Below are 27678 nucleotides of genomic sequence, written 5' to 3' on the forward strand. Positions count from 1 at the left end.
CTATTGGTCGGCACTAATAGCAGCTGGTAGTTGCCAGTCAGTGTTGCTGATATGCAGGGGCTTGCCGACGTTTGTCGCTGTTTGCGTATGTTAGTTAACAATAGGTGGCTATGCCCTAGCTAGCAGTGTCTTTGGCCGCTTGTGTTTCCACCTGTGGTTGTGATACACACCTCTAGCTAAAAGTGCCTGACTATTTATACGGCTTTTTCCACTCACTTCTGACGTAGTGTCAGAGAGAGACAGAAACTATGAGAAGGGTAAATTCCCATACATGAGCCACTTACATATCGCCCTCCCGGCTCTGTCGTAGATCCCCGCCTCATACATCGCAATAACTTCGAGCAACGCTGCAGTTCCCTGCCTCGTTGTTTCTTCACACCAAACAAATCATACGTGCAATACGCCGCTACAACTCCACGCCATGTTTACCCTGTCTGGCTACTGGCTGCCGATTATTACCACACAGCCGGCCGGTGTGGCCGTGCGGTTAAAGGCGCTTCAGTCTGGAACCGCGTGACCGCTACGGTCGCAGGTTCGAATCCTGCCTCGGGCATGGATGTGTGTGATGTCCTTAGGTTAGTTAGGTTTAATTAGTTCTAAGTTCTAGGCGACTGATGACCTCAGAAGTTAAGTCGCATAGTGCTCAGAGCCATTTGAACCATTACCACACACTACCAGTGGACACATACTTCATCACCCAACCGCGCTTTTACTGAATTTTAACAAAATTCTCCTTTTCTACGACTAAAAGTAGTAATAGCGCACCACACCTCCGACCTTTCAACAAGATTCGTCCCGTTCGAAATATAACAGACGTGGTCTGGGGCTGCGTAAACATACCTTGTTCACAAAACTTATATTCTTCAGACTAAGATTAATGAGAACATAAAAACATTAACGCTACCCCTATACACTGTTTACACTGATTTCCCATGCCATTGGCAACTGATGTATTCTCACCTCCTCTACTGGTGCACATTTCCACACTCTCCACAAAGCTATACTCAAGAAAATTAGGAAAACGGCACATCCTGTGGCTGAAATGCTCACTGTCATTATTCTGTCAGTGCGATGCTGTTGTAACATTCGAACGTGTTCTAATACTGTATCAACAACGACAGATCTTTCCTGTGCATTAGTAAAGGAATGCGGAATGCAACGTTTCCAAAAACTCTGAGTTTAACGTGGAGTTTAAATATGTCAGATTCTGCATTGGTAATATCTCCTGAACCCCTTCCCACTACAAGTCACAACAACATCGTACGACATCCTCAAACATTCCCAATAGTTCAATTTGTCCCTATCGAACTCTCTGGTAATAGTCTCCCCCATACAATGAAAAAACTAAGCTAAAACAACAAACAAGAAAAATGCAACTATTATCTGATCCACCAAAACACACAAAAAACGTATATTATCCCTTGATACAAAACCACAAAACGTAAACATGCCATACAATATTACACAAAAAAATGGTTCAAATGGCTCTGAGCACTATGGGACTTAACTACTGTGGTCATCAGTCCCCTAGAAATTAGAACTACTTAAACCTAACTAACCTAAGGACATCACACACATCCATGCCCAAGGCAGGATTCGAACCTGCGACCGTAGCACACTATTACACATATAATAATTTCTCCCTCCTTGACTGTAACAAATACGGAACATTATGCATCCACTGTTGTCCTCTGCTGTGACCTTCTTCTTCCGTTAACTTTTCCTAGCCTCTGCAATTGGGTCACTTCCTTGTAATTGAGGTAATCTGTCCACCATTCCTTTAAAAGGCTTTACTCTACTTATGTGCAAATCGGATGTTTTTGTTGGCAGCTGACCTGGTACGTCCGTGGTACTTCGTCAAGAATTTTTTCGTCTTACCCTTAGGTGCATATGGATTCGTGATCAGTACCCATTGACCTACGCTGTATTGCGATAAAGGTCCCAACCGCTTATTCTGTTCCTGCTGCCTTTGCAACGCTTTCGTGTTGGCCTTCTGTACCCTCTTCCAGACTTCACATATTGTGCGTGCAAATTTCCTCACTGCGTCCCATTTAGCTCCCGGTTTCGGACATAAAACGTCAAAAGGTGGTTGGATCTTTCTTTCATAGACCACCTCGAACGGTGACATTCCGACCACCGAATCTATTTTGGTGGTATAACTCAATACTACATACGGAAGATAAATGTCCCAGTTATCATGGTTTCCATTCAAATAATAACTTAGCATTTTTGAAATTGTCTTATGTACTCACTCCGTTCTCCCATTCGCCTGCAGATGAAATGGACTGGTCCGTATTTTTTTAATTCTCAATAGCCAACACAACTGTGTCATTAATTCGGACATGAAGTTCGTTCCCTGATCTGTAATTATGGTATCAGGCACCCAAAGCTTAATTGACCAATTATTGACTAAAGCTCGTGCTACTGTACTTGCCTGTTGGTCTGGCATTGCGACCATGGCTAGAAACCGCGAAAAGTGATCAATTGTAGTTAGAACGTAACGATTCCTTGCCATTGTTTTGTTATATGGTCCGCAGATATCTAGCCCGATAAACTCAAAAGGCTTTGAACCGTCTGGTAACCGCTGCAATGGAATTCTTGCGTGTGTCACATGCGCTCGCTGCGCACACGGTACACAATTTACTACATACTGTTCCACATCCCTTCTCCGAATGCGCTACCAAAATCGTTCTGTTACTCATCTTTCCGTTGCTCGACGACCCCCATGGCCTGAGAGCACATGATCATGGGCCTTCTTTAAGACTTCCTCTTTTAAACTCTTTTGTACCACTACCCATGGTCCACACCTGGTCACACTACACAACAAATTTCCGCCCACAATGAAATGTGGTTGAGTTCTGAAACCCTGGCACTCCTCATCCTCTGCTTGTGCCCTTTGCCATTCCGCGACACTTTCACCCATTATTTCTAATGTGTCTAACTTGCGACTTAATGCATATGCATTCCCGTGTTTCTCCCTTGGCTTATGAATTACTTCATAGTCAAACTCACTTCATTTTAGAGCCCACCGTGTCAACTGACAAGAAGGATCCTTGAGTCCCAGCAACCATCTCAATGCTGCATGATCTGTCACGACCTTAAACTTCCTACAATAAAGGTAACAACGAAAATACGTTACTCCATATACTACAGCCAGTATCTCCTTTTCCGTTGTTGAATAATTCCGTTGTGTCTGGAGGCATACGCCACCGGATGCTCCTGTCCATTCACCATTTGCCCCAGAATACATCCTACTGCACCATTTGAAGCGTCACGTGAAAAGATGAAGTGTTCTTCAAAATTCGGACACTCCAACACAAGACCAGAAACTAATCTCATTTTTAATTCATCGAAAGGTCGCTGGCATTCCTCCGTCCATTGAAACTTAACCCTTTTCTTTAAAAGCTTTGTTAGCGGCTCGGCTATTTTAGCAAAATCCTTTATAAATCTACGATAATATGAACATACTCCAATATACGATTGTAATTGCTTCGTTGTACGTGGTGTCGGAAAATTTTGAACTGCCTCTGTTAACCGAGGATCAGTTTGAACCCCTTGTTCACTGATTACATGAGCTAAATACTTGACCTGCGTCTATGTAAAATTACATTTTTCTAAACTTCATGTTAATCATGTCGACCACAATCTTCCAAGGATTTCTCTTAAACGCTATACCTGTTCTGATATATTCTTCGAAAATACTGTAATGTCATCTAGTTAGACCATACAAGTGTTTGGTTTCAATCCCCTTAAAATCCCATCTAATAATCGCTGAAAAGTTGCCAGTACATTCTTCAACCCGAAAGGCAAACGTATATACTGATAGTGTCCCCCAGGAACAGTAGAAGCTGTCTTTGCCCAATCCTCTGGCGCTACTTCCAACTGATGGTATCTGTGGTGTCACCGCCAGACACGACACTTGCTAGGTGGTAGCTTAAATCGGCCGCGGTCCATTAGTACATGTCGGACCCGCATGTCGCCACTGTCAGGAGCAGACCGAGCGCCACCACAAGGCAGGTCTCGAGAGACTTACTAGCACTCGCCCCAGTTGTACGACGACATTGCTAGCGACTACACTGATCGAAGCCTTTCTCTCATTTGCCGAGAGACAGTTAGAATAGCCTTCAGCTAAGTTAATGGCTACGACCTAGCAAGGCGCCATTTGTACCATTGCATGTATCTCAAGATAGTCTCACTTGTATCATCAAGAATGCTGTATACCAAAGGACGATATAAAAGTTAAGTGTTCTGGTAGCTACGTTCTTTTCTTTATTACATTCATTACGAATCCTGTTCCAGAATTCGCGCCAGTCGGCGTCTGAGTACGTGTGCCCTTTCGGCTACCCGTCACTGTGGACGGGCTGCCTTGTCAGTCCACTACAGTATCCACTCCGGAAATCCGTCACTGTAAAATACTTACATTGTCTCAGATTGTCCAATGTTTCCATGATATCCGGAATCGGATATGAATCCGAAATGGTTTTCGCATTCAGAAACCAATAATCACAGTAAAACCTATATTTCCTCGTACCATCCACCGGCGTCTCAGGTACAAGAATTACATTGCTTGAATACAGACTATCGCTATGCACTATGATTCCATCCTGTAGTTGTTGCTCTATAAACTCCTCTAGGAGCAGTTGCATATGACGTGCTACCCTATGTGGTTTCCTAAACACTGATGTATTATCCTCCGTTGGTATGTGATGCTTCGTAATCGATGTAGCCAGTAACCTACCCTCCGTTCCCAATAAATCTCTAAATGTCGATAACAATTCCTCCAACGCGACCTTGTCGTCTCCCTGCAAATGCTGTAATTTTACCCTCAATTGCGCTACATCGAGATTTTGCTTATGGCTCGCCTCTAAGTTCTCCCTATCGAGGTCATCTTCATCAGGAACCCCCAATGTGGCCAATAACTATCCTTTTGACAAGCTAAAATCCGCTCTGCCGAAGTTATCTATACTTACAGGGACCCTATAATCTCCTTCCACATAACTTGCATGAGCTATGCTCCTCCGCACAAAACTGTGAGCATTATCTAACTCGAGAGTGGCTCTAGTATATACAGCGTCTCCTTTGGTAAGTCCGTATTTATCGAAACCCACTGGCGGAGCGGTTCTAGGCGCTTCAGTCTAGGACCGCGCGACCGCCTCGGACGCAGATTCGAACCCTACCTCGGGCATGGATGTGTGTGATGTCCATAGGTTAGTTAGATTTAAGTAGTTCTAAGTTCTAGAGAGCTGATGACCTCAGATGTTAAGTCCCTAAGTGCTCAGAGCCATTTGAACCATTTCGAAACCCAGACTACCTTCACTGTACTTGCCAGTATGTTATCCTGCTGATCGACATTTAATGAATCCGTTTGCAGTTTATCTGACGTCACCTTCGCGTTGAGGGCGCCTTGCTACATTCGTCCGTTTGTAACCGTTTACCCCATGCAAAACATTGTTCCACTGAGTTGCACTGTTCGTTGCCAAAGATCTATCTTCGCACGATGTTTGTTAAGGAAGTCCAGTCCGAGAATCACCAAATACCCCTCACCGACACATGGTAATGGTAACACTTATACATGCTCACTAACCTTAGTCCCTGCCATCAGAAATTGAAGTACAATCTTACCCAATGCCTCCACTTTTTTATCCCCTACCCCACATAACCTATAACGTGGTGGCTCGAGCCTTCTCCTGCTAACCAGGTCTAGACTAATAACAGACATGTGTGCCCCATGTCAACCAGAATCCTCTGTTCCCTTCCGTTCACCAAGCCTAATAAGCAGCATTCCGTCTGTGCACCTACAAGCGCATTACCTAATTTCAGTGGGACCACCCTCCGACGGTTGAAACAGTCCCGTTCTCCTTTAACGGCTGCTGTCGCCGATGCTCTCCCCTACTTATAATCCCGCATTTCACTGTCCGGTGATCCATTTTCCCATATGAGTAAAACCGCAACTGATTCTGACACTGCCTCCTAATACGCCCTACCTGGCCACAACCAAAACACCTAATTTCCGCTGCTCCACCCTTTGCTTCGTCACCTAATCTACCTCCTCAAAGTATGTGACAATCCTTAGAGTCGCCGCAAGATCACTGGGATTCTCCATTCGCACCCGACGTGATGTCTCCGGCGGTACTCCCCGCAAAAACGCATCTAACACCCTGTTCTCGGCCTCCTGTAACAGCACTCTATTCGTCTCCCCATTCAGTGACAGTTCGAACGTTTGTGCAGTTAGCTTTCTAATCCTGTCTGAGAAAACCTCCACAGTCTCATTTCTTCTCATAACTAACGCACCTAATTTTTCCCGAAAAACCTGGTACTATTCTGTTTTTGATACTTCTGGCATAACCCAGCCTCAAGCTTTGCAAACGTCCCCACGTGGTTCAACATTTAATGGTACAGTACATACCACTTGGCACCTCCTATCAAGCATAACTGCGCCACTTTCAACATTACAACATCCAACCACACATTGGTCTCAGCCATTGTGACAATGTCATTAAGGAATACCGACACATCCTCTGTTCTTTTACCCGAAAATGGGTTAAATTCCGTGATTGCCAGGTCAATTGGGCTATGACACTCCCCAACCGGCAATTTACTTTCAGCCGATGTCCCTTCCCCTACTAGCAATGCCTCAAATCTCCCCACCAATTCTTCATATTATTCTTTGTTCCTTATCCTTGCCTCCGACAATACACGAATTTCCTCAGTTAGATTAGCTACAGCTTCCGCTGTAGTCACTGCCGCAGCCTCTGCTGCTTGCCATGTTTCCATCATTCTTGATTAGAGTTCTACTGTTAGTATTAATTTCACTGTGATACTCCTAAAACTTAGTTCTTGCGGCGAATCATCACCCATCTACATTTTGAACAATCGTGTGCCAAATCTGTTACAACTAGAAGAACTCTTTGGCACCCATTTGCACACGGTAACCCGTGACCTGATAGGTTGCAAAAATTACATCGCTTAGGCGCTATGTCATCATGTCCCCCATTTCCCCTGAATTCAGATAAATCTACAGGCTCCTCTCGCCTTACAAAAGACATCTTCAGAAAGTCCATCCTAATTGACACTTAACCCCTTAAAACACAAGAGAATAACACATGATAATTAATCAAACGTCATAAATCACCATCGTACTCTTGCGCAGGTGACAGTCCTGCTTTCCTCCCTGTACTGATATGGACGAACACTTCCCGAACGACAAGAAGTAACAAGAAGTGTACGACCACCCATCACGAACACAGCCAAACACCCCAACTACCCCACTACACAGGCACACCTCAATGCTACTTGCTTGACGTAAGATGTGGGAGTAGAAATCCGGTACCAGCACTGTAACCGGCAACACATCGGGCACCACTGATGTGGGGCGTCGATGGTCGAACACGAGACTCCACATGGCCGAGTTGAAGCCGGGACTCAACACGCCGTATTTGGTCAGGAGGGTGAGCAAGTTCAACAGCGTCAAGGGGTAGTGCAGAGTGATACAGCGGTTTTCGAAAGCGTTTCTTTAGTCACATAATTTACAGTACTACAATGGGTGCAGTGTAGTGTGGGCGTGCCGCCCGCAGCGTTGTCCCGCGAGTCCAGCCAGCTCAGCAACTCCTGGTATGCCGACACCTCTGCTCCGTCATCAAGACCGCTCAGCTGGGAGTGAGCCAGGCCCGCCCAGTCCGCACTCGTCGATTGGTAGCGTCTTGCACCGCGTGGCTGTTCTTGATTCCTGAGACTGGTAGTCCCTGGTCCTCGCTGCCCCCGCCCCATTCGGTATGCTCTGTCCGCCCATGGTACGAAGGTGGATGTACTGGTTACCCATAGCCCTCAGGCCGCCGCTACTCTCAGGACAGGACCGGACTTGATCCACACCTTCCTAGATGCTGTGCCGCAAGTGGCCGCTAGTGGTGCTTGCTGGATCGCAACACCCGCCGCCGCCTCTGGCGCTGCTGCAGCGCTGCCGCGCCCCCTGCAACGTACGCCACGCCCTGACCCCGGTATGCTAGGTGGGAAATGAACGTGGCCCGTCCTGGACCTGCTGCACACCACTGTCACTGCCCTCCTTCAGGCAGTCCGTGCAATCTCCAAGTACCCGGCTCCCATTCTGTGCCGCCCGGGTGTTGTGTCCCCAGAAGCACAATACAGCTCGAACAAGTACATAGAAATAAAGAACAGGTTACACAGGATGTTTACAACATCGCAGCCATACTGGCCCCTATAAGCGTAGACCAGCACAGGTCCGCCCCGACTCTCGACTGACCTGGCACACACCTCTAGATAAAAGTGCCTGACTATTTATACTGATTTTCCCTTCACTTCAGACGTAGTGCCAGTGAGAGACAGAAACTGTGGCAGGGGTAGATTCCCTTACGTCAGCCTCTTACACATCGCCCTCCTGGCTCTGGCCTAGTGCCCCCACCTCATACATCGCAACAACTTCAACCAATGCTGCAGTTCCCTACCTCGCTGTTGCTTCACACCAAAAAAATTGTACGTGCAATACGCCGCCACAGCTCGACGCCACGTTTACCCTGTCTGGCCTACTGGCTGGCGATTATTACCACTCACTGCCAGTGGCCCCAGACTTCATCGACCAACTTCCCCTTTACTGAATTTTAACAAAATTCCTCTTTACTACAACTAAGACTAATACTAGCGCAGCAGCTTCACTGTCGTCGATCATCCTCCATATAATCGTCAAGGTAAGAGTGCTCTTTCAGGTGTGAGTTGTTATCGTCAAGAACTAAGCACGAGACACGGTCGTACAGTACGTCATATCAAGGTAACGTAGCATTGATTATTTATCACAAACCCGTCATCACTATCATTAAATGTCGGCTAATAGTACATCAATGACATAATACATCAAGAGATACTACGATAACCAAGACAGAAGAAAATACCATACGCCTAAGTGCTACTAAAATAGATACCTTATTGGGTTCAGGAGTCGGACGGTGCACATTCGCATCTCGTCACATGAAAAGATGTTCTTGTTTTCTTGTGAGAGCGTTGTTAACACATTTGGGAGTTTCTTATGGAAGTAATACAGGTTGGTTCTGCAGTATTCGACTTTTTTTTGCGTTTCTTTCTAATTAGAATAACAAGAGTGAAATAAACATTTAGCGGTTTCCGATTGTGTGGTTAGCCAGGAATATAAGAAGATAGCTTGAACTGCTGGGAGTGAAACGCGGAGCAGTAACATTCATATTACACCTTATTACAAAATCGATACCAGATCATGCGGTCGCCAGTATTGTGCGTGGGGTTTTGTGAAACGAGCGTTAGTCAAAAATTTGAAGTGCAAAAATATCCATCAATTCCATGGAGTAGTTACACTGCACTAAATTCACGTGTAATCTTGAATTCAGTAGAGATCCTGAACTGCATTTAATAAAATCAAGGTTCACACAGTCACCCATACTTTCAAAGACACCAAGAAAAGTAAAATATTGCTGAAATAACGTGTATTCCTGAGAAATAAACATTGCAAGTACTGTGCCTCGTTAATCCCCAGTTATCTTTTAAATATTCCACTAAATATTAATAGACGTTTATTCAAATAAACTGGTGAAGCGCTACCAACAGAACTTAATTCTTCAATCAACGGCGATAAATCCCGGACGCTGCCTGTCCTTAGACACACGGTCACGCTGCTATCTCTACGCACTCTGTTACTACCAGGTACTTTATTCCCAAGATACTTGAATTACTGTGTGACGGCGCGTCATGTTACAAAATCCTTTCTTAAATGTTTTTATTGGTTTGACTGTATCTGGTTTGACGCAGTTCCTCATGTTATTCTATCATGTGCAAGCCTCTTGATCTCCAAGTAACTACTGCAAACTATATGCCTTTGAATCTGCTTATTGTATTCATCTCTTGGTCTCCCTGTACGACTTTTACGCCACACGCTTCCCTCCAGTATTAAACTGGTGATCCTCTAATGTCTCAGAATGTGTCCTACCAACCGATCACTTCTTTTTGTAAGGGTTTACAACAGATATCTCTTCTCCTCAATTCTATTCAGTACCTCCTCATTAGTTACATGATCTACCCATCTAATCTTCAGCATTCTTTTGCAGCACCACATTTCAATAGCTTCTATTCTCTTCCTGTCCAAACGGTTTATCATCGTTGTTTCACTTCCATACATGGCTACACTCGATACAAATACTTTCAGAAAGGTCTTCCTGATACTTAAATCGATACTCGATGTTAACAAATTTCTCTTCTTCGGAAACGCTTTTCTTCCATTTCCAGTTTACATTGTATATCTTCCCTACTCCGACCATCATCAGTTACTTTGCTTCCCAAATAACAAAATATATTTACTACTTTAAGTGTCTCATTTGCTAATCTAATTCCCTCAGCATTACATGATTTAATTCTGCTACATTAAATTTTCTTCAATTTGCTTTTGTTAATATCCATCATATATCCTCCTTTCAAGATACTGTTGATTCTGATCAGCTGCTCTTCCAAGTCCTTTGCTGTCTCTGACAAAATTGCAATGTCATCGGCAAACCTCAACGTTTTTATTTCTACTCCCTGAACTTTAGCTTCTATTACAAGTATTCCTTTTGTTTCCTTTACAGCTTGCTGAATATACAGATTGAATAACATCGGGGATATTCTACAATCCTGTCGCACGCCTTCCTCAATCAACGCTTCCCTTTTGTGCCCCTAGACTCTTATAATTGCCATCTGATTTCTGTAAACATTGTAAATAGCCTTTTGCTCCCTACATTTTACCACTGCCACCTTCAGAATTTGAAAGAGAGTATTCTCGTCAACATAGCCAAAAGCTTTCTCTAAGACTACAGATGCTACTAACGTAGGTTTCCATATTCTTAACCTATCTTCTATGAGAAGTAGTAGCGTCAGTGTTACCTCAAGTGTTCCTACACTTCTCCGGAATCCAAAGTGATCTTCCGCGAGGTTGTGTTCCACGAGTTTTTCTATTCTTCTGTAAAGATAGTGTTAGTATTTTGCTGCCGTGGCATTAAAGTGATAGTTCGGTAATTTTCACACCTGTCAGCACCTGGAGTTATTATAGTATTCATGTAAGTTTTTTAAATGATTAACACGAAATTTATCCTTCACTTTTACCTAATTCCGTCGCTCAGAAGCGCTTTTACATCTCTCTCTAGATGTATTTCTTAGTTTATGGAAACAAAACGGCCAATGGACAGTCGAGATAAGCGGACGGTTCCACAGTGAGAAGACTATAGACCTGAAGTGATCTTTTTGCACTCAGTGTCAGAATTTCGCGGTCAGTAGTAGTAGAAGAGTAGAACAAGCATCAAAGTTTATTGTACCAGCAGAAATCATCACGGTCCATATCAGTATATAACGATGAACCAAACTCTATTACCGCAAGACATTAAGGAATTAAAGACGTGTCAGCTACCAGTGGACACTGATTTACATCACACGGAGAAATTGAAAATTTATGCCAGTCTGAGAATCGAAAACAGCTCTCCTGTTTTCTAGGCAGATGCTCTGACCACTGCGCCATCTGGACACATTGGTCATCACAACCGCATAGAGTACCCTCAAACGCCTCCCTTCAGTCCCTAAGATTCAACATATACCACACGCTACTGATATAGTGACCAGCTCATTAGCCTCATTGCTCGCGGCATCTCCCCAGTTGCCATAAGAGCTGGAACTTGATGTGCGTCTGTACTGAACGGATCATTTACCGTCACTGAATTATTTCTGTACGTGATGTCTGTTCTTTCAGACATGTTTGAAAGAACAGACACCACATATATAGTACGACCATAGTCTCTGCTAGACTAAATGCCTCATGGTGACAGTGTGGGTACACGATGTAGTAGGGAAAATACGTAAGTCGAGCAGAGGCGACGTAAGCGCCATTCTAGTCACGATAAGAGCAAAAAAGGGGGAAATCCTTTGACGTAATTGACTTTAACACTGGGCAGATGGTTATAGCTTGAGGATGAACATCTCGGAAGCAGGATGCTAATTGATTATTCGCGTCTTATTGTTGTGAGCATATAGAAAGTGGTTTAAAGATGGAGAAATTATGAGTAGGCCACAATGTATTGAATATGCGGTTCTCATCACACTAGTGGAAGTCGCAGATTTTCGCACTCTGTAGACAAGGACAGGCAGGATGTGTGGCAGATCTGATCACAGAGTATAATGCTTGTGCAGGCACAAATGTTTCGGAACGCGATGTTCGATGCACGCTGTTGAAAATGAAGCTCCACAATGAAAGACCCGAGCGAGTTACTATGTTGATCCAACAACTCAGTCAGTTAAGATTTCAGGGAAAAATTACTCCAGATTGAACCGTGGATCATCAGAAGAGTCGGTTGGCCGGATGAATGCTTTTTTTTGTTACGCCAGGTCGATGGCTGGATAACCGTCATCCAGGCCAACGGGTACTCGAAATTGGCGGAGGATGGTGGGAAGAGTATTGTGCGTTGGGGACTACTCACCTAGGCTTCCATGTGAGCTCTTGTAGTAATCGAAGACATCACGACCAATGTGGACCACGTTAACGGTATTTGAGACATCATGGATCCCTTCATACTTCATGCTTCATGATGGAATCTTCCAGGAGGACAGCGGTCCGTGTCACAAGGCCAGAAAGTTGCTGCTGATGTCTGAGCAGCATGATAGCGAACTCACGTTGGTATCTTTGTTAACAAAATCGCCGGATTTGAACCTAATCGACAGATCTGGGACGCTATCCGGTGGCAGCTGGCCCACAAACAAAACCCGATAGTATGGCTCTGAGCACTATGGGACTTAACTGCTGAGGTCATCAGTCCCCTGGAACTTAGAACTACTTAAACCTAACTAACCTAAGGACATCACGCACATCCATGCCCGAGGCAGGATTCGAACCTGTGACCGTAGCGGTCGCGCGGTTCCAGACTGTAGCGCCTAGAACCGCTCGGCCACTCCGGCCGGCCGGCCCACAAGCCGATAGTATGGAATTAGGTGGCTTATGCTTTGACGTCTGGTGCCACAAATTTCTCGGGAAACTTTGACTAACCGGTGCTTTACTGCAGTCGAAGTGTTTGCTAACATTATATTAAGAAAGTGGTCATAATGTTTCGGCTGGTCAGTGTATATCGTTTTACAGTCGATACAGTTTTGACCAGTAACGCTATTGACTGGAAAAGGCGACAAGTATACTGATCAGTCTTAACATTATGCCCACCTACCTAATAGCTGGCATGTCCACCCTTTAGCAAGGATAACAGTGGTGATGTGTCGTGGCAAGGAAACAATGAGTCCTTGGTAGGTCACTGGAGGAATTTGGCACCAATTATGCACACGCATGACACGTAATTCACGTATATTGCGGGGAGGGGGACGATGGGTTCTGATGCTACGTTCAATCACATACCAGATGTGTTCGGTCGAGTTGAGATCTGGGGAGTTTGGGGACCAGCACATCAACTGGCAATTGCCACTGTGTTCCTCGAACCACTCAGTCACAATCCTGGCCTTATGATATGGCGCATCACTACCTTCAGGTAACAAGGAAGTTATGAAGGCCGTCACGGTTTATTGCACGGGCTCTACAGGACCCATGGATGCCAACGTTAATGTTCCCCAGAGCATAATGGAGCCACTGCCGGCTTATCTCCTTCCATAAGTATAGCTGTCAGGGATCTGTTCCCCTGGAAGACGCAAGATTCGTGCCCTCCAATCGGCGTTATAAAGACGACCATGCTACACTCTGTCACTGCTCCAGTGTCCAGTGCCGATAGTCACACTAACATTTTAGTCGTAGTTACCAATTTCTTGGTGTTCACATTAGCACATGCATGGGCCTTCGGCTGCGTAGCCCCATCACTAGGAATGTCCAGTGCACTGTTATTTCAGACAGACTGGTTGTCTGCCCAGGATTAAAGTCTGATGTTAGTCCCACCACAGTTCGCCGAGTGCCCTGTTTTAATGGTCTTCCCAGTCTACGAAGCTCGACACCTGTAATGAGGGGTTGCCTTCCAATCCCACGACGTCTGGACGCGGTTTTACCTTTGATTCGCCACGTGTTGAAGACACCCTCCACAGCACTCCTCGAACACCCGAAAAGTCGTGCAATTTCCCAAATGCTTGTGGCAAGTCTCCGGACCAAGATGATCTGTCCTCGGTCAAACTCAAATCGATCAAGCGCACTCCCCATTCTACACATGGACAGCACACTCACTGATACTACACTACTGGCCATTAAAATGACTACATCAAGAAGAAATGCAGATGATAAACGGGAATTCATTGGAAAAATATATTATACTAGAACTGACATGTGATTACATTTTCACGCAATTTGGGTGCATAGATCCTGAGAAATCAGTACCCAGAACAACCACTTTTGGCCGTAATAACGGCCTTCATACGCCTGGGCATTGAGTCAAACAGAGCCTGGATGGCGTGTACAGGTACAGCTGCCCATGCAGCTTCAACACGATACAGCAGTTCATCAAGAGTATTGACTGGCATATTGTGACGAGCCAGTTGCTCGGCCACCATTGACCAGACGTTTCCAATTGGTGAGAGATCCGGAGAATGTGCTGGCCAGGGCAGCAGTCGAACATTTTCTGTATCCAGAAAGGCCCGTACAGGACGTGCAACATGCGGTCGTGCATTATCCTGCTGAAATGTAGAGTTTCGCAGGGATCGAATGAAGGGTAGAGCCACGGATCGTAACACATCTGAAATGTAACCTCCATTGTTCAAAGTGCCGTCAATGCGAGCAAGACGTGACCGAGACGTGTAACCAATGGCACCACATACCATCACGCCGGGTGATATGCCAGATTGGCGATGACGAATTCACGCTTCAAAGTGCGCTCACCGCGATGTCGCCAAACACGGATGCGACCATCATGATGCTGTAAACAGAACCCGGATTCATCCGAAAAAATGACGTTTTGCCATTCGTGCACCCAGGTTCGTCGTTGAGTACACCATCGCAGGCGCTCCTGTCCGTGATGCAGCGTCAATGGTAACCGCAGCCATGGTCTCCGAGCTGATAGTGCATGCTGCTGCAAACGTCGTCGAACTGTTCGTGGAGATGGTTGTTGTCTTGCAAACGTCTCCATCTGTTGACTCAGGGATCCAGACATGGCTGCACGATCCGTTACAGCCATGCGGATAAGATTCCGGTCACCTCGAATGCTAGGCCGTTGGGATCCAGCAAGGAGTTTCGTATTACCCTCCTGAACCCACCGATTCCATATTCTGCTAACAGTCATTGTATCTCTACCAACGCGAGCAGCAATGTTGCGGTATGATAAACCGCAATCGGGATAGGCTACAATCCGACCTTCATCAAAGTCGGAAACGTGATGGTACGCAATTCTCCTCCTTACAGGAGCCACCACAACAGCGTTTCACCAGACAACGCCGGTCAACTGCTGTTTGTGTATGAGAAATCGGTTGAAAACTTTCCTCATGTCAGCACGTTGTAGGTGTCGCCACCGACGCCAGCGTTGTGTGAATGCTCTGAAAAGCTATTCTACCAACGCGAGCAGCAATGTCGCGATACGATACGATAAACCGCGTCTGTAGCACGTCATCTTCGTGGTGTAGCAAATTTAAGGGCCAGTAGTGTAGATATACCGTGTGTGTGTCTGACTTTCAGTCATGCTGCTATTGCCTGAACGGGTTTATATCGATAGTACAGGTATGTTATCGGTCATAAATGTCCTGGCTGATCGCTGTGTAGAGCTATGAAGAGACACTGAAGTAGAGACATTTGCAAAATCGCGTCGTATACATCTGTAGCAGCTGCACACAGCATATAGAAATTGTCAGGGATATAGTACTTACACTTTTGTACATTGTGCATATTTCTTTGTATGACTGTTTCATAGCTATAGAGGTGTAGTCACGAAAACTTGGAAATCAATTTCTTTTAAATTCCACTACAAAAACAGTTTATTTTATTTTGTAGTACCTAATAGAAAACTTGCAAAATGGATACACAGGCAATGCCGAGTTTGTCAGCTAATATCACAGTTAAGTCCTTTCGAGTAACGAAATTGTTAGAGTTACGCATTTACTCCACCGATTCACATTCTGCTCTATAATATTCATATAATCATCTTGGATGCATGCGATGTTAAGCTGATTGTGCGATAATTCTCATACTTCTCTATGCTTGCAATTCTAGGAATTGTGTGAATGATATTTTTCCGTAAGTCTGATGGCAAATCAGCAGGCACATACATTCTACACACCAACGTGAATAATTGTTTTGTTGTAACTTGCTTCAATGATTTTAGAAATTCCGATAGAGTGTTATTTACACCTTCCGCCTTATTTGATTTTAAAGCTTCCATAGCTCATCTAAATTCTGATTCTAATACTGGTTCCCCTATCGACTGCTGTTTCTTCTTCTGTCATATCATCAGACAAGTTTTTCCCCTCATAGAGGCCCTCAATGTACTACTTCCCAATGTCCGCTCTTTCTCTGCATTTAGAAGTAGAGTTCCAGTGCACTCTTAATGTTACTGCCCTTGCTCGTAGATTCACCTAAGATTGTTTTCATAACACGCTGATTTAGTACTTCCGACAACCATTTCTTTTCCGATATCATCACATTTTTCAAGCAACCATTTCGCCTTAGCTTCCCTGCACATTCTGTTCTTTTTCATTCTTATGTGACTTTTGTTTGTGAAATCCTGAATTTTCCGGAACATTTTTGTACTTCCTTCTTCTGTCGATTAGGTGACGTATTTCTTCAGTTATCCATGGATTCTCCTCAGTTATCTTTTTTGTACCTATATTTTTCTCTACAACTTGTGTGATTGTCCTGTTTAGAGACGTCTATTCAACTGAACTGCCTACTGACCTATTCGCTATAGCAGTTTCTGTAACCTCAGAGAAGTCCAAGTATCTCCTCATTCCTAGTATTACAGTATCCTATCTTTCGCCCATTGTTTCTTTCTTACTACACTCTTAAGCTTCAGGATACTCTTCATCACTACTAAATACTAATCAGAATCTGCTCCTCGGTACGCCTTACAATCCAGTATCTGATTTCGGAATCTCTGCCTGACCATGATGTAATCGAACTGAAGTACTCCCATATCTCCCTGCCTTCTACAAGTATACCGCCTCGTCTTGGGATCCTTGAACAAAGTATTCGCTGTTACTGTCAGAAGTTTATTACGCAACTCAATTAGTCTTTCTGTCATTCCGAATACCAAACCCATATTCTCCAGTAACCTTTTCTTTTACTCATTCCCCTACAACTTCATTCTAATCCCTCATGACTATCATATTTTCATCTCCCTTTAAGTACTGAATTAGCCGTTCAGTATCCTAATATACTTTCTGTGTCTCTTCGGCCTCTGCTGGTGACGACGGAATGAATAACTAAATTATTGTTGTCGGTGGTAGTTTCCTGTCTATTCTGATGAGAACAACCCCATTACTAAACTGTTCACTCTTCGTCCTATCTTCCTATTGATCAAGGGTCTACTACCGTTATACCATGTTCTGCTACAGTTGATATTACCCTATAGTCGTTTGACCAGAAATCCTGTCTTCTTTCCATTTCATTGCACTGACGCCCACTATATCTATATCTTACATTTTCCTTTTCATATTTTTAGTCATGCAACCACGTTCAAACTTCTGATATCCAATGCCCCAACACTTTGAATATTATCCTTTCGTTTGTTATTCAGTCTTTTTGTCCCGGTCATCTCACCCTTCGGAGTCTTCTCCAGGAGATCCAAATGGTGGACTAGACCGGAATCTTTTGCCAATGGAGTGATCATCACAACACTTTTTCGATTACAGTCCACATATCCTTTGGATACACGTTATGTGTCTTTAATGAAGTGGTTTCCATTGCTCTCTGTATCCGCATGACGTCGATAATTCGACTTCTAGGGGCAGTTCCCCATTCCAAGGGCCAGAGAGTGCCCTGATCCTCAGTCCGCTCCTCCACCCTCTTTGACAAGGCGTTTAGCAGAAATTGTGTGACTTCTTGCTTCTTATGACGGAAGTCTTCTGCCGCCATTGCTAATCATTTTTGCTAAAAATTTAGGCACTGACGTGGTTCGAACCCAGGACCGATTAAGTTCGGGTTATCAAGCAAAGACGCTACACCTTTTTATTAAAAAAAAGAATAGAAGCTAAGCAATCGTTGCGGAAGCAGGACTGTGATCGATGGGTACGACAGGGGTTGACAACCGTGGCCTTGCTGTCCCGTCGCCCAGCTTGCTAGAGGATCAGGGAGAGGATTAAGCAGGTTTAGTTATTTACTTACTTTTTTTTTGGTTAGCAATACGCCCTAGGACTGCCATAGCGAGCGTCCGCCCCGTCTTCTCGTATGTTGGTAGGCGTTCCCTCCTATTCTGTCTGTAGGGGATCAATATGCTCCAGAATCTTTTTCAGTGAACGCCGATCATACCCGGAACGACCTAGTGAGCACAAATAGTGAACGTAAGTAATTAGCCAAGTGGATTCTGTACTCCGGGTGGCGGCTGAAATCCGCATGTGTCAACAGTAGGGGCCAAGTGTCGAGTTCCCTTCATTTGCACCACGAAATGTGTAGTAAGGAGCCATGCATGTTAACCAGTTGTCAGCATTGGTCCTGGCAAATGGAAAATGTACTCTTTCGGGATGTAATAATAGTCAAGGCAGATAGACTCCGGCAACAGCCTCAGGGGTAACGCCAGCATGCGCTGCGTGAAGAGCCAGCAGCCGCAGGTCGCGTCACAAGTCAAGCTGCCCCCGTCCGAATCATCGACTGAGATCTGGGACACAGGGGACCGTCCATCAGATAAATAGGGAACTTCCTGTTCGTAGCACCGTACCACAACGCGCGCGCCGCCGTAGATGGAAAAGGCGCGTGTACTGCTCGCCATACCGTGTTGAAGCCAATTTCGGGGCGCCTGTGTGCAACCATATTGATGAGTATTGCTGGTAGTAAAGGTGATAATAGTCTTTCGTGGTGGCCATACGTATAGACGGAAGATCTGATCGTCAGAAGCTGAAGTAAATTAAGAACTCTCTGATGTGGGAGAGTGCCGGTGAGACGTGTCGCACAGAAATCCGTGGTTGCAGAGAGCATGTTGCCACTTCGTGTGTCAGGGTGCCCGTCAGATTAGTGTGGGCAGAGGGCAAAGTGCGGCACACAGCACTGAGGTAGAGCGATCGCTCACGGTTGTAGAAAGGAATTAAACCGACACCGCCTACCCGCTGTGCCCTAGACCACTAGAGTATAGCCTAGATACGCCTACGTTTACAAATAAGGGGCAGTCAAATGAAATGCCAACATCCGCCACAACCGGCCCGTGGAATAGACCCTTCAAATGTTATCACCATACGCGTTAAGACATTTATGGCACTGGCTGGAGGGACGATCAGTTCTTGTTTTTTGGACCACCCTCGGGCACCGACTGTTCCAGAACCGCACCCACTCTTGCGCTAGCTCGTCCAGCTGAAACCGACGATCATGCATGTCTTTCTTCAAGTCACCAAAGATGTGAACATCACATGATGAAAGGTCCGGACTGCACCGAGGACCTTGCAGTGTTTCCCAACGAAGCCACTGAAGCGTAGCATTCGTAAAATTGGCAGTATGGGGACGAGCGTTATCGATTGCAGGGGACCTGTGCACAAGCGAGGAACCACACAATCAATGCAAACAGCAATGAAGATACTTTGCAGGAACTACGGCGGTCACTAAGTCAAAACTCCTAGAATACTGCCGCACAGCATCACCTTGTTGCACGATTACGCCCACCCCCACACTGACAATCGGACGAATGGTACGCATCAGCGGTTTGATAGCGATACACTGCAATATACTCCGTACGGCCAAGGTCTTTACCGTGTGATTTTTCACATTTTTGCTGACATGATGTCGGACGAGGAAGTACAAAAATAGGTGCGGTTGTGGATCCGTCAGCGGCCGAGCCCGTTCTGTGAATCAGGAACTGATCGTCTCGTCTCTCTTTGGGATTAATGTCTTAACACGTGTGGTGATTACTTTCCATTCCATGATCCGGTTGTGGCGGGTGTTTGGTGTTCATTTGACTGCTCCTCACACATCCATTTTTCTAATATGTATGGATAAAACAGTCTTTGGTAGAGGATGTTACAATTAAAATATTACTGCACTAGTGTTCCATTTATGAAATATAATTATTCTTTATATATTCGGAAATTGCCTGTCTACAGAATTTTGTTGATACAATTATTTGAAAAGAATAAGCAGTTGTTGCCCTTTTAATTTCGAATTATTATTTGGCTAAAACATCAGTCATTTATTTCCATGTAATGAGTGACGACCTTCCTTTTTCTCAGGATCAGCATTGCTAATGATCGGACCCGCGCGTTATTGAGACGAGAATACAGCAAACGTAACTGATAACAAAGTCCCTACTGATATCACTATGTGATGCTCAACAAGCTACTTCGGTATCTTTCCGATTATATCGGTAAGAACAAAGGCTCCCCCTAAAGAAACATGCTGATTAACGGAAATAAAAGAAAATTAACTGATTTTATCTACCTTACGAAATTATAACCTAACTGCACTATATATATATATATATATGTATAGCTTGCAGCCGGTCGTACAAAGGCTCTGGACACTCCCAACGATGAGGCTGCTGATCACCTTTACGGCTGTGTTGGCCGTCGCTTCTGGACAGAATGCCACCAACCGATTCCCGGATGACTTCATGTTTGGAGCTGCAACAGCCGCGTATCAGGTAGAAGGAGCCTGGAATGAAGATGGTGGGTTCAGAAGCTTTAAGTGTCTTCCTCGGCAAATTAACGAAGAGGGAAAAAAAACTATGTATTTGAAAAGGCGTCGTTATTTTTTACGTTTATAATAACTTGTGCGTTCAATACGTTCCTTAGTGTTGTTTGTCCAAGTCAATAATATATATATATATATATATATATATATATATATATATATATATATATATATATATGTGTGTGTGTGTGTGTGTGTGTGTGTGTGTGTATACATATACAATGTGGCAGTAGTTAATGAGTTGTATTATTTATTGTCTGTACAGGCAAGGGAGAGAGCATTCAGGACTACATGTTCCACAACCATCCGGAACTCATCATTGGAGGCGACACCGGTGACGTCGCCTGTGATTCTTACCATCAGTACCAGCAAGATGTAGAGATGCTGAAGACACTCAACGTAAGTACAATTTCTAATGATAAGCATATCAACTTCTTCTGCAAGTTGCAACGCCACGTCTGTCTTCAAGAAATTGTCTCCTCATTTTATTCGGGATAAAAGAAAACTGGTGACTGACTTACCCATTATGAGTTCATTACAAAGTATTCCATAACTCCCGAAACTGTGCTACCTTTTCTTGAGAAAAAGAAAGAAAGAAAGGAAACGTTGCATCTGATCATATACAGACGTGTAAGCATCTATGGGCGAACTACATCTACATGGATATTCTGCAAATCACATTCAGTTGCCTCGCGGAGGCTTCATCGAACCACCTTCCCAATTCTCTATTATTCCAATCTCGTAAAGCGCGCGGAAAGAATGAACACATATATCTTTCCGTACGAGTTCTTATATCCTTTATTTTATCATGGTGATCGTTTCTCCCTATGTAGGTCGGTGTCAACAAAATATTTTCGCATTCGGAGGAGAATGTTGGTGATTGGAATTTCGTGGGAAGATTCCATCGCAACGAAAAACGCCTTTCTTTTAATGATTTCCAGCACAAATCCTCTATCATTTTTGTGACACTCTCTCCCATATTTCGCGATAATACATAACGTGCTGCCTTTCTTTGAACTTTTTCGATGTACTCCGTCAATCCTGTCTGGTAAGGATCCCACACCGCGCAACAGTATTCTAAAAGAGGACGGACAAGCGTAGTGTAGGCAGTCTCCTTAATAGATGTGTTACATTTTCTAAGGGCCCTGCCAATTACGCAGTTTTTGGTTAGCCTTGCCCCACAACATTTTCTATGTGTTCCTTCCAATTTAAGTTGTTCGTAATTGTTATACCTAGATATTTACTTGAATTTACGGCTTTTAGATTAGGCTGATTTATTGTGTAACCGACGTTTAACGAGTCCCATTTAGCACTCATGTGCACGACCTCACACTTTTCGTTATTTAGGGTCAACTGCCACTTTTCGCACCATTCAGATATATTTTCTAAGTCGTTTTGCAGTTTGTTTTGACCTTCTGATGACTTTATTAGTTGATAAACGACAGCGTTATCTGCCAACAACTGTAGAAGGCTGCTCAGATTGTCCCCCAAATCGTTTATATCGATAAGAAACAGCAAAGGCTCTATAACATTACCTTGGGGAACGCCAGAAATGACTTCTGTTGTACTCGATGACTTTCCGTCAGTTACTACAAACTGTTACCTCCCTGACAGGAAACCACAAATCCCATCACATAACTGAAACGATATTCCATAAGCACGCTATTTCACTACAAGCCGCTTGTGTGGTACAGTGTCAAAAGCCTTCCGGAAATCCAGAAATTCGGAATCGATCTGAAATCCCTTGTCAATAGCACTCAGCACGTCATGTGAATAAAAAGCTAGTTGTGTTTCACAGGAACGTTTTCTAAACCCATGTTGACTGTGTCTCAATAGCCAGTTTTCTTCGACGTAATTCATAATGTTTGAACACAATATACGTTCCAAAATCCGGCTGCAGATTGACCTTAACGATATGGGCCTGTAATTTTGTGGATTACTCCTACTACCTTTCTTGAATATTGGTATGACCTATGTGACTTTCCAGTCCTTGGATACGGATCTTTCGTCAAGCAAACGGTTGTATATGATTGTTAAGTATAAGCTAATGCATCAACATACTCCTAAAGGATCCTAATTGGTATACTGTATGGACCAGAAGACTTACTTTTATTAAGTGATTTAAGTTGCTTCACTACTCCGAGGATATTTACTTCTACGTTACTCATGTAGGCAGCGGTTCTCGATTCGAATTCTGGAATATTTACTTCGTCTTCTTTTGTGAAGCCATTTCGGAAGGCTGTGTTTAGTAACTTTGCTTTGGCAGCACTGTCTTCGATAGTATTTCCATTGCTATCACGCTGATAAGGCATTGATTGTTTCTTGCCGCTAACATACTTTACATACGACCAGAATCTCTTTGGATTTTCTGGCAGGCTTCGAGAAAAAGTTTCGCTGTGGAAATTGTTATAGGCATCTCGCATTGAAGTCCGCGCTAAATTTCGAGCTTCTGTAAAAGATCGCTAATCTTGGGGATTTTGCGTCTTCTTAAATTTGGCATGTTTGTTTCGTTGTTGCTGCGACAGTGTTCTAAACCGTTTTGTTTACCAAGGAGGATCAGCTCCGTCGTTTGTTAATTTATTTGGTATAAATCTTTCAATTGCTGCCGATAATATTTCTTTGAATTTAAGCCACATCTAATCGGTACTTATATTATTAATTTGGAATGAGTGGAGATTCCCTCTTAGGAAGGCGTCAAGTGAATTTTAATCTGCCTTTTTGAATAGGTATATTTTTCGCTTATTTTTCGAGGATTTGGGGATCACAATATTCAGTCTCGCTACGACAAGTTTGTGTTCACTAATCGCTGAATCAGTTTTGATGCTCGATATTAAGTCAGGATTATTTGTTGCTAAGAGGTCAAGTGTGTTTTCACAAACGTTAACTATTCGCGTCGACTCATGAACTAACTGCTAGAAATAATTTTCAGAGAATGTGTTAAGCACAATTTCGGATGATATTTTATGCGTACCTCCGGAATTAAACATGTGTTGTAGCCAGAATATCGAGAGTAGATTAAAGTCACCACCAACTATTATCGTATGAGACGGGTACGTGTTTGAAATGAAACTCAAGTTTTCTTTGAAACTTTCAGCAACTGTATCATCTGAATTGGGAGGTCGGTAAAATGATCCAATTATTATTTTATTCCAGGTTGCCAACAATGACCTCTGCCCATACTAACTCACAGGAAGTATCTACTTCAATTTCGCGACAAGATAAACTACTTCTGACAGCAACAAACACGCAAACGCCAACCGTGCTTATCCTATCTTTTCGGAACACCGTTAGGTTCTTCGCAAAAATTTCGGCTGAGCTTATATCCGGCTTTAGCCAGCTTTCAGTGCCTATAACGATTTGAGGATCAGTGCTTTCTATTAGCGCTTGGAGCTCTGGTACTTTACGAACACAGCTACGACAATTTACAACTGTTATACCAATGGTCCCTGTATCTACGTTCTTCCTGTGTTCAGCCTGCACCCTTCGTGACTGAAGCCCTTGTTGTGTTTTCCCGAGACGCTCTAACCCAAAAACCACCCAGTCCACGCCACACAGCTCCTGTTACCCGTGTAGCCACATCCTGCGTATAGTGGACACCTGACCTATTCAGTGGAACCCGAAACCAAACTACCCTTTGGCCAAGTCGAGGAATCTGCAGCCTACATGGTCGTAGAACCGTCTGAGCCTCTGATTGAGACCCTCCACTCGGCTCTGTACCAGAGGTCCGCAATCGGTCCCGTCGACTATGCTGCAAATGGTCAGCTCTGCTTTCATCTTGCAAGCCAGACTGGCAGCCTTTACCACTTCTATTAGCCGCTCAAATCCAGAGAGAGTCTCTTCTGATCCAAAGTGACACAGAAATGGTTCAGATGACTCTGAGCACTATGGGACTTACTGCGACCATAGCGGTCGCGCGGTTCCAGACTGTAGCGCCTAGAACCGCTCGGCCACTCCGGCCGGCCAGAGTGACACACATCACTGTTACTGACGTGAGAAACGACCTTCAGTTGGCTGCACCCTGTGCTCTTCATGGCATCCGAGAGGACCTTTTCCACATCTGGAATAACTCCACCCAGTATGCATACGGAGTGCACATTGGTTTTCTTACCCTTCTTGTCAGCCAAGTCCCTAAGGGGCACCATAACGCGCCTAACGTTAGAGCTCCCAACTACCAATAATCCCACCCTCTGCGATTGCCCAGATCTTGCAGGCTCAGTGGTTTCGTCTGAAACAGGACAGATGACAGAATCTGGCTCAGCGACAGTGTCAGCCAGAGACAGCACCTGGAACCTGTTTGTCAGACAAACCGGGGAGGCCTTACGTGCGGTCGCCTGGGAAGTCTTTCGCCGCCTGCTTCGTCCTGGGGCGACCTCTCACTCGAGGTGACGGGTCATCCTCACTGCGAGCAGTAACTGGGTTGGCCACCGGTGAGGAACGAAGGGAGGACTTTGACGTGCTGGACGTCCGTTGGATACCCACGGCCCTACCAAAACAGTGGTGCCCATCCACTGCAGCCTCAAGCTGTGTAACCGAAACCATCACAGCCTGAAGCTGAGAGCGAAGTGTCACCAACTCGGCTCGCATCTGCACAAAACAATCGCAGTCCCTGTCCATACTAAAGACCGTGGGAAACTAAACTATGCAAATAAACGGACTATAGGCGCATGCTGCGCAACTCTATTCTAGACCCTGATGGAAATGCACGAACTGTGTCTAGTAATACGCAGATATTCGAAAACCTAACTACCAAAGCACTCAGGTCAAACTAAATAATTTTCTATTGATTAGGAACTTGTAATATGCCACAAAATCGATTCGCAAACGAAAACGCGACAACTGTGGCTCTTAGATATTAAATTTACACGCAGAAACTCAAGAAACTATTAAAGCACGGAGATGATACAATAAAATTCGCTCCTGTTTAGGAACTCGTAAATGACACAAAAGCGGCTATTTCCCTGTTGCTGCGTTTGTCTCTGTCGGCTACTGCTGCCTGACTTGTAAACCCAAAGTACCTGCAATATTATTAAAACCAGGTGTACGCAAAACTACGGTCTTCTGTTTCTGTCTTTGTCGGGAATTCGTGTCTCTTAGTTGCGTTCCAGAAATAGGGAATTCGTGTCTCTTAGTTGCGTTCCAGAAGTAGTTACCGGATTACACTGTAGCACACTTCGTAAAACAAAGCAAAAGAATTTCGTTAAAACAAAAACGAAATGGTGAGGGGCTGTCGTAAACGACGAAGTTAGTATTCATGGAATAAGTATTGAAACAGATAGGATGGAAAAGGAATTCGGTTTGCTCCCTTCCAAACAAAAAATGCAGCTTGCAGTTAATCGATTCAATTAAAATATGGAAAACTGTGATGGAAACCGGATCTGAAACCTATTCGTCGCTTTTTTGAGTTAGTGCTTTAGCCAGTGGGCCATATTCCCATATTCCCTTTCTCCCGAAGCTCTCGTTGGTGCTCACGTTGTCTCCTGATATACAGACGTACAGTATTCCTCTATTTCCCAGTGGGTCACATATGAGTTGGTTTCGTGTTAGTGACAGTGATGAGTACTTGTGGACTATCTTGGCATTAGCGTGTTACTGTGGTTCTTACGGAAAGCAAGACAAGAGAGCCGGGAAGAAGAACGGTGCCGTGTATTCTACACGTTTCCATATTGGTGAGAGAGCCTACGAGATTACGTTGCCAATGTTATAAACCAGAAGAGCTGTCGTAACAGAAACTGAAAAAGTAAAATAGAAAGTTTTAATTGTACTTTAGTAAATTTAATCAATTTACACGCTTTGAATGTTTATTTCCAGTGACTACGTTTCACTACCTTAGTTCCGGTTTTGTAACCGCGGGTTATTTGTGAAATTTCCTCGACAGTTAGAGATGGATGGATGGATCGAGTGGCGAGGAAGTATATTACAAGTAATACAGTATTATCTAAGATGTGTGTAGTCCTCAATTTTGGGTCTCCACTGCCGAATCCAATCATCCATTTAATAATTAAAAAGTACTCTTGTTGTATATTACACAAAATTCCCCATCGCATTCTTTGTTTCTATCAATGTCTATTTCTAAATCTCTGTTCATGGGTCTTATAGATTTTCAGAATTATAAATAACTTCCAGGGTTATTTCATTAAATATTCTCTTAGATTACAAAAATGGAGTGTGATTTTATCTTAAATGGTCTATTTTTTTTATTTTTTATTTTTTGGATTAGTCCTAAAGCGCAAAAAATTATCCATGTGTAACCATCTTCCGGCACACTATTTATTCTTCTATTATACTGATTTAACCCGGTGTTTACAGTTTTAGATATGACTTATTTGGCGAGTTCAGCATTAATATATGACTTAACAACGAGATATCAGTTATTAATCCCCAGTCAGTCATTGCGTTGCAACTATTAATACTTCGTTGTCGAACAGGCGGACGTGTATCGATTTTCGATCGCCTGGTCACGAGTGTTGCCTAACGGAGACCTCGACGTCATCAATCAGGCTGGTATCGACTACTACAACAACCTCATCGACGAGTTGCTCGCCAACGGAATTCAGCCTCTGGTAAGTAAAGAATGATAGTATTAGCATACTCTTTCTCGTGTAGTAAGCTTCTCTTCCATTTAGTAACAGTAAGAAGCAGCATATAGTGTAATTACAATTGATCCCGATACGAAAGAAGAAAAATAGCAATGATTATTTACAGCCATGCCAAAGTTAAGGCGGAACAAAACGCTAATTTTTCCGCGACATCTTATAAGTAATGAGACCGACAGTGCTTTTCATGTCAGCTGTCCAGTTCACAATGTAAATTGAGTCACATGTTTTGTATAAAATGAGTGATAAAAGATAAGTTTGATTGACAAACTTTAGGCACATGGCATTACACGTTGTGAATAGCAC

General features: G+C 44.0%; 1 protein-coding gene across 2 annotated transcripts in view; it reads left to right on the forward strand.

Annotated features, from left to right (window-relative positions):
• The window catches only part of LOC126198706 (myrosinase 1-like), a 94559-nt gene that overhangs the window by 39109 nt on the left and 27772 nt on the right, over positions 1–27678 (forward strand). Inside the window, exons 2-4 of one of the 2 annotated variants that reach the window (XM_049935211.1) lie at positions 20730–20754; positions 21045–21178; positions 27205–27339. The exons of the other annotated variant lie outside the window; for it this stretch is intronic. Of the exons in view, the coding sequence (XP_049791168.1) occupies positions 20730–20754; positions 21045–21178; positions 27205–27339 (294 nt within the window). The remainder of the gene's footprint in view (positions 1–20729; positions 20755–21044; positions 21179–27204; positions 27340–27678) is intronic. 2 annotated transcript variants of the gene reach the window in all.

This window comes from Schistocerca nitens, chromosome 8 (assembly GCF_023898315.1).
Source record: "Schistocerca nitens isolate TAMUIC-IGC-003100 chromosome 8, iqSchNite1.1, whole genome shotgun sequence".
NCBI lineage: Eukaryota > Metazoa > Arthropoda > Insecta > Orthoptera > Acrididae > Schistocerca > Schistocerca nitens.